This window comes from Gracilinanus agilis, chromosome 6 (genome assembly GCF_016433145.1).
Source record: "Gracilinanus agilis isolate LMUSP501 chromosome 6, AgileGrace, whole genome shotgun sequence".
Lineage (NCBI taxonomy): Eukaryota > Metazoa > Chordata > Mammalia > Didelphimorphia > Didelphidae > Gracilinanus > Gracilinanus agilis.
The window spans coordinates 135917909-135930487 of NC_058135.1; the positions used below are offsets into that span (position 1 = coordinate 135917909).

At 37.2% G+C, this 12579-nt stretch overlaps 1 protein-coding gene across 1 annotated transcript in view; it reads left to right on the plus strand.

The window, feature by feature from the left end:
• Positions 1-12579, plus strand: part of SLC7A11 (solute carrier family 7 member 11) — a 116344-nt gene that overhangs the window by 82820 nt on the left and 20945 nt on the right. Inside the window, exons 7-10 of the mRNA XM_044681709.1 lie at positions 1411-1514; positions 4331-4427; positions 8044-8193; positions 10818-10995. Of these exons, the coding sequence (XP_044537644.1) occupies positions 1411-1514; positions 4331-4427; positions 8044-8193; positions 10818-10995 (529 nt within the window). The remainder of the gene's footprint in view (positions 1-1410; positions 1515-4330; positions 4428-8043; positions 8194-10817; positions 10996-12579) is intronic.

Below are 12579 nucleotides of genomic sequence, written 5' to 3' on the forward strand. Positions count from 1 at the left end.
TAGATATAATTTTTGAATGGTGATGAGAGTGAAAGGAAATCCTGCTCTTCTCCCTCCTAGTTCCTGCCTAAAATGTTCTCAAATGCACCATAGAAATGGCAGTTCTCTATTATAGATGAAGATCAGGACCCCTCAATCCAGAAATGTGGTCTCTGAAGTGTCATATAGACGAAAAGAAAGAAGTAGTTTTCTGTTAATTTAATAATGAGATTAGAATCTCCCTGTTTCAAACTGAATTTTTGTTGGCAGAGAGAGGTCTCAGGGAAATAGAAATGATCACCCAATTGAGAAGAACTGAAGAAATATACTATAGAACTTGTGTCCCAGAGTGACTGGAAGCCAAACTCCGGAGTTTTGTTCTTTCTATTTCCTCCCCTAAATTCTTTATTCTTCCAAGTTTGCTTATTATTGTCATCTTGGCTGAAAACAGAAGCATCATTATAGTCTCCTCATTCACACTCACCTGTAGTATACAATCTGGTGCTGTCTTATAACTTCTACATTTCTGACATCTGTTATTATCTTTCTTTTCTCTTCATTCACACAAGCTCCCTGCTGATGCAAACTTATAGCACCTCATTTCTTGACTACTCAAATAACCTTATGGTTAGTCTCTATGCTTCAAGCTTCTCCTCACTTCTACCTATCTTCTGCTCAACTTTCCAAGTTATTTTACTAAAGCTTAGATCAGACCATGTCACCTTCCTACTCAACAAATTTCAAGAGCTCCCTATAACCTCCAGGATCTAATATAAAATCCCATATTTGCCAAACCCTTTGTAACCTGACCCTTTCCTACCTTTCTAGTCTTCTGAACATACTTTACTTCACTTCATGTACTTTATAACCATTAACATTTCTTTCTGGCTGGTCCTTGCACACAACACTGTCTTCTGACATTTTTTTTACTGTTCCTGATGCCTGGAATGCTGTCCTCTCATGTACGCAAATTTCTATCTATAGGTATATCCACATAGATATAGACAAATGTATATAATGATTTGTCTGCTGTCTCCTTTAGAACTTAAGCTCCTTGAGTGAAGGAGTTTCGTCTTTAAAAAAAAATTTTTTTTTTGGAATGCTTAGCACTTAGCACAGTGCTTGGTGATTGACTCCCTGCCTTCTTATATTTGCATTCATGCTTTTCTTCTGTTTTGTTTATGGATTGAAAGTTAGGCTGACTTCTTCCTCCCATTCTTCTCTTACTTCTTTTCTCCCTGTCCACATAGAATGTTCTCATGTAAGGTCAACTGAGCTTAAAAGTGATAAACAATCCACTGTGGTCCACTTTATAAGAACAACTTTGTGCTTTATATAATTAAGACATCTCTCTTTAGTATTTGAAAAGTGCTTCATTTTCCTTCCACTTTCAACAAAATTTGAGCATCTTTTTTATGTGTCTTTGTTTAGACCTTTGCAGAGAGGCTTTTGGGAAAATTCTCATTAGCAGTCCCTGCCTTTGTTGCCCTTTCCTGCTTTGGTTCCATGAATGGGGGAGTTTTTGCTGTCTCCAGGTGAGTGAATAAATGTGTATCTGATCAAAATATTACCATCTGGGGATTTGTGGTAGGGCCAGCTAATCAAAATAATGGTAGAAAAAGTGAGATAAGGAGTTATACTTGAATATAATCATTCAATGATCTTCAAAATTCCTTTAGGTTCTAGATCCTGTGATTGTATGGAGTTACCAAATGAGGAAAGAAACATTAAGAATGCCTTCCTTAAAAATCTTTTTAACAAAAACCTCTGACAAAGATCTAATTTCTCAAATTTATAAGGTGCTAAATCAATTGTACCAAAAATTAAAGCCATTCCCCAATTGATAAATGGGCAAGGGACATGAATAGGCAATTTTCATAGGATGAAATCAAAACTATCAATTAGCACATGAAAAAGTGTTCTAAATCTCTAATAATTAGAGAAATGCAAATCAAAACATCTTTGAGGTACCATCTCACACCTAGTAGATTGAATAAAATGACAGAAAAGGAAAATAATAAATGTTTGAGGGAATGTGACAAAATTGGGACACTAATACATTGCTGGTGGAGATGTGAATTGATCCAACCATTGGGGAAGGCAATTTGGAATTATGCCCAAAGAGCACTAAAAGACTGCCTGCCCTTTGATCCAGTCATACCACTGTTGGATTTATACTTCCAAATGGATAATAGGGAAAAATATGTGTACAACAATATTTATAACTGTGCTCTTTGTGGTGGCAAAAAACTGAAAATGAGGGTATGCCCTTCAATTGGGGAATGGCTGAACAAATTGTGGTATATGCTGGTGATGGAATACTACTGTGCTTAAAGAAATAATAAATTGGAAGAATTCCATGTGAACTGGAAAGGCCTCCAGGAATTGATGCAGAGCAAAAGAGGCAGAACCAGGAGAACATTGTACACAGAGACTGACACACTGTGGCACAATTGAATATAATGGACTTCTGTACTAGTTGCAATGCAATGATCCAGGACAACTCTGAGGGACTTATGAGAAAAAAATGCTATATACATTGTAATAAATTACAATTTTAATTATGAGGCTGATTAGAAGCTTTTTAGTAGCTTTATTACAGCAAAAGAGAGATAGTAAAAAGAAGGAAAGGGATTCCTTCAGTTAAGTGAGCAGAGCACAGAGCCAGAGACCCATATTTGCCACACCTTAACCAAAGCAAAGCTTAAGCTCCTAAAAAAGAGCCCTGCGGTGTGGGTCTCAGCCAAATTTATCTCCCAAGCCCCTGTATATCAAATGAGGACTTACTTTAAAGGATGCTGGGAATTTAGTTCAGGTGTAGGAAATTTTCCACCTCCACAATATCCAGAGAAAGAAATGTGGGAATAGAATCCCGGTAGAAAAACATGTGTTTAATCATGTGGTTCGATGGGGATATAATTGGGGATATAGACTCTACATGATCACTCTATTGCAAAAATTAATAATATGAAAATAGGTCTTGATCAATGATACATGTAAAACCCAGTGGAATTACTCAGAGGCTATGGGAGTGGTGGGTGCGAGGCAGGGAGGGAAAGAATACAATTCATGTAACCATGAAAAAATGTTCTAAATTAATTAATTAAATTTTAAAAAGACTGTCTTCCTTTAGGGTGTTAAGCACAGGTATGATTTTTGCTCTGAAACATCACTCTTAACTTGGTGATATACTTTTTGAGATAAGTGAAGACCAGTATCTTTTTGTAAGGAGAATAGCATGTAAAATGGCATAGGGTCATTTCTAATTGTAAATATCTGGGAACTAGAAATGGCCACTGGAAATTACCATTTAGGTAGCTAGTTAGACAGATAGAAAAATATACTTGATAGATAGGATAGATAGATAAAGTAAATAGAAAGGACTGATAATTATATAGATAGAATTGAAGAAGCATAGTGGATATGAAGTGTCATTTTTTTTTAGAGTCAAGAATCCAGAATAAATTCCTGCCTTGGACACATGCCCTTTGTATGACCATGGACAAATTACTTCCCAGGGTTCTAGACAGTTACCTAAGATAGCAAGGTTCGAAGATATCGACTTGAATTAATAAAGGAAGTTCCTCACGAGAATATCCCTTTGTCAATGAAATCTTAGTTCCATTCTCTATTTGGAGAGAAAGAGACAGACAGACAGACCCAGAGATAGAGGAGAAGAGAGGTGAGAGTGAAATAATAATATCATTTATTATCTTCCAAAGGGCACTTTGGTTTCATTCTTCTTATTGCTTCCATAAAAATTACCAATACCATTATTATTACTGGTGTTCTTTATACAGTGATTTTTATCAATACTTTTGCTGGTGTGAAAAAAGGTTCTTCACGAAGGCAAATCAAAGAGACCGCTTCAATTTAAGGCTAAAAAGAGTTGCTTGGGGACAATGAGAGGTTAAGAAACTTCTGTTGGGCCATACCACAATATGTGGGAGAGGCAGAACCTAGGTTTGAAACAAGGTTTTCCTAACTCCAAGACCACTCTAACCTCCAATGTCATATTATCTCACTTGATTTAAACTTGAAATGAGTAAAATTGTCAGCTTTTCCATTGCTCAATATTATTTCCCACTGATTCTTTTAAACACAGGAAGTAAAGGCAAATGAGACATGACTTTTCAGTCTACCCAATGAACAATGGAATAGGGTTGGCAAATTTTGTATACTTCTAAATTTGATATCGTTCACTGCTCACATGGTCCTGCCTCAAAGGAGAAATGCAAAAACTCACCTTGGGAGAAACGAGCCCATTCCATATGAAAAGATTCCGTTTTTCTCAAGTTTTCCTTTGTGAAATGAACATTTGTAAAGTCAATCCACATTTCTCTCCCATCAGGTTGTTTTATGTTGCTTCCCGTGAGGGTCACCTTCCAGAAATCCTCTCCATGATTCATGTCCGCAAGCACACTCCTCTGCCAGCTGTCATCATTTTGGTAATGCATATTAACAAGTGTTCCTCCATGAAACTGGGGATAACAGGCTTGCAAAGACGAATTCAAAGAAAACTTCTCAGGGGATGCTGTCTTCTCTTTTCTTGCTGAACCTTGTAGGGGTTGGGGTGAGGCTTGCATGAATAGTACTCTCTTCTTTTAGATTCCTTTTCTGCACTGACATTTAAATAGTAAGCTAAGGTTTGTGAGGGACTTGAATTACATAATATCTTTTAAGTCTCAAAACAAACCTATAAGATAGACATTGTAGATATTATCAGCCCCATTTTACAGATGAGGAACCTGAGGGGTCAGAAAGTTTAAAGTGACATACTTTTTGGTCCCTCAACTATGTAAGTGCTGAAGGCAGGAGTCAAACGAATTCTTGACACTCAGGGCCAGCATTCTCTCTACTATTCAGCCCTGCTTCTATCATCTCATAGGAATTATGATTCTACAGCTGAAAGGGTCTTCAGAAGCTATTTCCTACAACTACAAAATTTTATAGATGAGGCATGTGAAGTTCCAGGATGTAAAGTGCATTTTTTCCCCAATGTCATGCAGGCAATAAGCATTAGAGGTGGGATTTTCTTACGGGGAAAACCAGGGGAAGTTAACTTAAATATTTATCTGGGTTCAGAAGGGTGTGTAGGAGTCAGGAATGGACAATAGTCTGGGAGCAAACAAGCCAGGGAAACTGGGGTTAGCTGTTTGGGGAAATGACAGTTGACAGAAGAGACAGTTAGGCTTTAACTGTCACCCTGCTCCACCTAGACAGGGAGTCTCTGAAACCAGCAAGTAAATGACAAGAGGGCTTATAAACAACTTTAATTTAAAGAAACTATAGTCTAAAGAAAGGAGAAGGGGTTTTTATTCTACCAGTCTATGGGCAAACCACAGGGTCAGGGGAGGGACTTATCTACACTGAACTGAGAACCAAAGCACGACAGGGCCCAAAGAATAGCAGGACTGAAGTGGGATCCTCATGCTGAGTCCTGTCAGAACCCAGCGATGATACAGCTTTCCCAGGTCTTCAGCCAGTACTCCTTCAATTGGGTAAGTCAGGGAGCTAAACCAACCTGAGCTGACCAGCAACCCAGGTTAGATTTTATAGTCTCTACCTAAACTCTCACAGGCAAAATCCTCCTTCTGGATATCAGGAAATCAGGGTACAAACTCCACTTCCTCTGAGGTCTCTCAGGGTCAGTTGCAACTTGTTCCCAACCACCATGGAGTCCATCTCAGAGAGAGAAACCACCCTTCCTGCTTCCCCATTCCATTTAGAATCCTTCAACCCTGCCCGCTAAATCTCCTAAATAATAATTTATTAAACTTCCTTACGGCAATTTGAACCAAAGTCCTCGGTGCGCTTTTCCCTCTAGTACTCTGGTCCTCTTTACTCCATCCTTCTTATTGGTCATATTTATTGCAGGCAGGTAACTAAAGCCCATCTCATTATGATTTTCTGAAGAGTTTGAAAGTTGGAAGGGAAGTGATTAGCTTGACCCCTGTCACTGTCTCAAAGCCTCATAGAAAAGGCTGTCTGAGTAATGAAGTTCAGATACACTTAATTGAAAGTGAAGCTTGGTGCTGTAGATTGAGAACATCCAGGCTCATCATAGACACCTGATAATGAAAAGCGTAGACAATTACACACAGAGATAATGGAGTAAGTCTTGGGCTCTCGGAATGATTCTGTGATTAAAAGTGAGCCAGTGGGTAAGAGAACCTGAATGGAAGGGCATATACATACAAAAACTGAAATTCGGATTGCGACTTTTTTTTTCTCATTTAGGGAGCTATATTTTGGAAAGATGGGGCATACTAGTTAGGACGAGATGGAAAATGTTCCTGGCGTCCATTGCCCATGTGATAGCCACTCTGAGCTATTCTTTCACAACACTTCCATCTGCTGTGAGGTGCACCAGATAAGGCATTGGCTGATTTTTTTTAATGCATTTAATTTGTTTCAAAATGTTTCCCTGAAAATTCTTTCTAAAGTACATGTTCTGTCTAAGCTTCCCTTGTGAGAACAGAATATATTATTTATTCTGTGAAGAGGGCTTTCATTTAAAGCCCAGACTGTCACTCAGGTCGTCCTTGGTATGCGCAGCTGCAGAGACACTTTGTGCTGATCTCGGCTTCTTCCTTATTTTCTGCTGTCTTGAGGGTCAGACAAGGCAGCCACATAGTGAGAGTAACTTTGGAGGGAAAGAAAGGTCAGTGGTTTGTATTCAGGAGTAAAGGCGCCGTTATGTAGAAATGCCTGCATCTAAGGTGTGTATCTCAAGGAATTTTTTGAGCATCATTTAATAGAGAAAGAGTCACTGGTTTTCAAAATGCCTCATTCCATTATTAGCAGTTATCGCCTGATATACAGCCACACTTAAAAACAAAACAAAACAAAATGAAGCAGGCTTCTAGCATCGCAGATTTATCTCTTGCCTGGATTATTGTAATGGTTTCTAATTGGTTTGCCTGCAACCCCTTCTCCCCCACCAATCCTTCATTAAACTGCCAAACGATTATTCCTAGTCTAGAGGGTGGACCTCGTTAACCCCCTCTGGAGAAATTCCAGTGATTCTTTTTTGCTCTTGGGCTTTAATACAAATTCTCCTTTGACATCTAAAAATCTGATGTCAAATTGTTTTTCTAAACTGATTATATATTGTTTCTTCTCATAGTCTACATCCTCACCAAACTAGTTGATTTCCTCTTTTCCACCAATGACATTCTATCTCCCTCCTTTGTAGCTTTGCATAGGCTGCCTTCATCACCTACACTGCTCTCCCTCCTTACTTCTGTCCCTTGGAAACCCTCACTTCCTTCAAAACTTAGCTCAGTAGCCATCCTTTCCTGATTCTACTAGTTCTTATAGATTTCCCCCATTCCTTAAAATGATAATCACTTTGCTTTTTTAAACCTCTTGGATATGGAAAAAGGTATATAAACAGAATGTAATCTTCTTGAGGCCAGGAATGTCTTTATATCCCCAATACTTGGCACAGTTCCTGGCACATAGTAGGTGGTTTATAAAGACTTGTTTAGTTGAATTGAATTTTGAGCTAGAAGAAGATTTATAGGTCATCTAATCCAGATTCTTCATTTGACAGAATAGGAAAGAGTTACTTAGAGAAATCAAATAATTAGTTCAAGGTTACTTAAGTTACTATGATCTCAAAAAAAAAAGGAAAATCAGGACCTAGTTAACCATTTTCAAGAGTGGCAAGTGCTCTAAATGTGATTGAAACCCAGCAAGCACCCTGTCTCCAAAGTTTAATTTTTTGACTTAGTATAAAATATTCTTTTTTCCCCCTAAGCTGAAAGGAATATGCCCACAACCAGATGCTCATACTAAAGTAGACTGACTCTGTTCTCATTGAACTTGTTAGTCATTCCATTTGCAGGTGGGTAGGGTAATAATTGTAATCGTGTTGAAAAATGCTGTTGTTAGTCCAGCATTTCACATAGCATGCTGGTGGCTCACTGGTTTAAGAGGCCATTTGAAATCTAATTAGAAGCTGATACCCTGTAGTGTTAATTTGTATGTTTCCTTTTGCTAGACTCGGTTGTGATCTTCTTCTCTTGTTTTTGTTTCTTTTTTTTTCCTCACTCACAGTACCCTTTGACGATGATAATGCTTTTCTTCGGAGATCTTTATAGTCTTTTGAATTTCCTCAGTTTTGCCAGGTGGCTTTTTATTGGGCTAGCAGTTGCAGGGCTGATTTATCTCCGATACAAACAGCCAGATATGCATCGTCCTTTCAAGGTAACCTCAGTCATTTTAATGGTTTTACATAAATCTTTCTTCCCAAGGCATATCCCTCCACTTGGGACAACTCAATGATGACACTGATGATGGGAGCCTCCTTTTGAATCTGGAGAGTAACTCTTCCTGACAAATGCATGCCCAATGGATTTCTTTTGGCTGGGAAAGAAAAATAAAATAGTATTATTTTAGTTTCCCCGAAGAAGAAAGCTATTAATAGACTTATGATTTTTTTTTATAATTACACCTGTTGGTTTGAAGGACAGAGAATTTCAATAACTTTCTTCCAGATTTTTTCTGTGACATGTTGTAAAAGAAGGCTTATGATTGTTAAGAACCATAAAAACTTCCTAGGAATCGGATATAAGTTTATGAAAAGCCACATTCGTTATTGCATTACTCAACTGGATTTGTAATCTCATTTATCTGACCTTTGCATGAGTGTGTTGGGAAATATTTAATGATTGGTTCCACGAGGGTGGGGATTTGCCTGATATTTTAAGTTTGACCTACATTATTAACATTTTATCCTTCACTTTATATCATGACAATCAACAAAATGATAAATCCTCTTATTTGTAGCATTTGCTAATTTCTGAGAAGTAAATGCTTAACACCAAATATGAGTATCCATTCCCTTCAAATGATGTAGACTGTTGGCCATCTATGCCTTCCCATTCAGCGCTATATTTGTCCACATACTTCCATGCAGTTGAGTAATTGAGTAAATTTAATGAGTAAAAATTCATTTTGAAGGAATTTCACCTTTGTATCCTCAGCATTTAATCTAATCCTTTGCATGGACTATAGGTAGTGAGGTGATGTAGATAGGCTACTGGACTTGAAATCAAGAGATCCTGAATTCAAATCCTGACTCAGACAGCTACCAGCTGTGTGAGTCAAACCAAGTCATCTGATCATACTTAGCCTTGGTTTCATTGACTAAAAAATGGCCATAAAAATACCTCTCAGGGTTGTTTGCTAATTTTAAAGATTCATACTGGATATTAAATTCTGGGCAAGCCATTTAACTACATAGACTATAAGCCAATAGAGTTAACTTAAAAAAAAGTGGATCCTTACTAGCCTGATATAGAATTAGAAAACTACAAATCAACATTATCTATGTTAAACTGTATTTTTATTTATTTTGTTAACTATTTCCCAAGTACATTTTAATCTGGTTCACTATACTTGACAATTTTATGGGGTGTTTAGGCCTATGGATCTAAGATTTTGAAGCCTTTGCTCAAAGCAACTTTCTGTAGCTATAAGTTTTAGGAAAATGCCAACCAATATTCAAAGGGGGAGTTTCTTCATTAAGAGTTACCTATACCAAAGAAATCAGAAATCTAGTCATTATTATTGTTAACATTACTTTTATTATTGTTCTTATCTTGGTAATCTGCCTATGTGTTAAATACCTTCCTCCTTGCAGCCAAAGATAACTAGCTAAACATAAGAAATTAGGGGTTTTGAAAAGAAATATTTTGAGTTTTAGTATCATCAATATGGCCACGTGATGTTCTTACACTTTCTTTTGCTGTACCATTTGCTCCAAAAAGAAGATGAATATTAAGTTCACATTTGGATGGGGCAGAATCCAAGGAGGATATATCACTTTAAAGAATGTCTATTTGTTCATCAAACCTTTCCTTTGGAAGACCGAACATTATGGCCACGGCCTTTCTGCTTTCTTGATATTTCATAGAATTGATTGAATCTCATCATCTAGTTCCTTTTAAAAACATACTGAATATGTTGTCAGAAAGCTTTTTAATTATCTTCATTGCATAGTGGGAGCCATCATTTCCATCAGTGGTCAAAGGGAAGTTTGCCTCTTCTATACCTTGTCAGTCCTTGTGGCATATCTCAGAAAAGAAATCAATACACACTTAATTATTTTCAAGTGTAACAAGTGGCCTGTGCTACTTGTATCATATTAAAATGGATTATAATGGTAACTCTCAAAAATTCAGTGTTTGAAATCCAAAAATATAAAATATATTCATCACAGCCATAACTAAGACAGGGCAATTGGGTCTTTACTCCAGGGTGTCAGCACTTAGAAGCTGCTGACATTACTTGATGGACCTTCAGCAGGATGCAAACAACTGAATTCAACATCTAGTCACTAAGATTAATTTATTTAAAAAAGGAATCTTCCAACAAATACCCTCTTCTTCCCTTCAGCTCTTGAACTCTGTGTAAGCAATTGTCCCTAGCAGTTCCTTGCTGTATCCCAAGGTCCTTAATTCCCCTTTACACCCACTGGAATTTTTTCTTAAAATGTTCCCCGCATACTTTACATGTGGCTTACTCCATTTGTTTGTATTATTTTGTTTTTTGGTAAAGTTTGCCCTGGGTGGCAAAATTATAGTTATATATCTAACAATAATACTTAAATAATATGAGAATAAGGCATCTGCAGATGGATAGTGTTTCTAACTTTACCCAAACTCCAAACCACCATCACAACAATGACCTTCCATGCTTGTGGCCAATGCTATAACTACAAGAAATTGCTCACCTTTCCTTTGTTTATATGGGTATCCAGTGTTGCTTCCGTATTGAATATCCAAAGACAGTTTCAGGTTGACCTTTACCAATGTCTTTTGTTTCAGGTGCCACTGTTTATCCCAGCGCTGTTTTCCTTCACGTGCTTTTTCATGGTGATCTTGTCCCTTTATTCGGATCCACTCAATACTGGGATAGGCTTTGGGATCACACTAACTGGTGTCCCGGCATACTACTTCTTCATTGTCTGGGACAAGAAGCCAACGTGGTTCCAGAGAATATCAGGTAATGTTTTGGCATTATACTAGGGCTTAAGAAAGGCAGATTTAGACATACCTATTGTCAAAGCCACAATGGTAGGGAGAAATATGCATTCCTTAAAACAGTAACCCAAGTTAAAATGGACAATGTGAGCTGCAATCTAATGATTCTTTTTTGACTTGCATTAGGCCTAATTTAAGAGGTAGTATCATACAAGAATACAGACTCTGGAGTCAAAGGCCCCAAGTTCAGATCTTATTTCTGATGTTTGTTGCCTCAATGATATTGTGCAAATCATTGAGTTTTCTAAGGTTCCAGTTTCCTTATCAGGAAAATGGACTCAGTAATCTCTAAAATTCATTCCAATTCTAAAATCTCTAATTCTGTTAATGTGGCTCAGATCCTGGCTGCTTTTTAGTAGCAGTGTGACTTTAGATAAGTCATTTTACTTCCTTAGGCCTCAGCTTCAACATTTGTAAAATGAGGAGCTTTGCTGTTTTAAATCTCATTTTAAAGATCCTATGATCCAGATGGACAATTACTGTCTAGTTTCCATTTATCCTAGTAGTCAGTATCCTAGCACAGAATTTGGGTGTATCTTTCTGTTTTTTCTTTTTTATGGACAAACATTAAAATAATAGTAATAATCCTGGCTATACCTCTATTTATAATCATTTACTCTTTCCATAGGCAGACTCTGTGATAACAGAAATGGCTGCTTTAAAGAGATACTATTTATATTGTGCCACAAGGGAAGGATTGTAAACCAGGTAGAGAAGGGAATGGATTTCAGCTTATGGTTGGTATAGGGGAATTATTTAAGGCATTGATGTCAAACTCATATATATAGAACAGGGGCCACTAAACCCTCTATGAGGATTTATGGGGAATGTATTGACTTATTTTTAAAATATAATGTGATCTATATTTTATTGCATTTTAATTTACTTTGTTAAATATTTCCCAATTACATTTTAATCTGGTTCCAGTATCAGTGAGGATTGTCCCACTGTCTGGTACCTCTGGTATAAGGAAAGGTCAGAAGCTAAAAGCAATGCAATCTATTCAGGAAATGACAGAATAGTCTAGAGCACTGATGGGCAAACCTTTTAAAGAGGGGGCCACAGGAAAGGAAATGCTCCTCTGTCAGTCTGCTTCTAAGGCAACTCTTTTAAAGTTTCATTGTATTGTATCCTACTCATTGTATTCATCAGATTAGGAATAATGTCAGGAGGCCAGATAGAACATTTTAGGGGGTCGCATCTGGCTCACAGATGGTAGTTTGCCCATCACTGGTCTCGTGTGTTTTATTTTTTATTTTTAAAATTTTGTTTTCTACATTAAAATATCCAATTAACTCCCTCCCAACTTCTTCCCCCATTAGAGAAGACATCACTTAACAAAAAGATGTACTCTATAATACTATGTTTTACTTATTTCTGCTCATCAGTTCTTTCTCTGGAAGTGGAAATATACAAGTAATTCTTCAAAGAATATTTCTGTTGCTCTATTTAATGTTCTCTTGGCTCTGCTTGTTTCATACTACATAATTTCATGTAGGTCTTTCTGTGTTTTTCTTTCCTTCCTTCCTTCCTTCCTTCCTTCCTT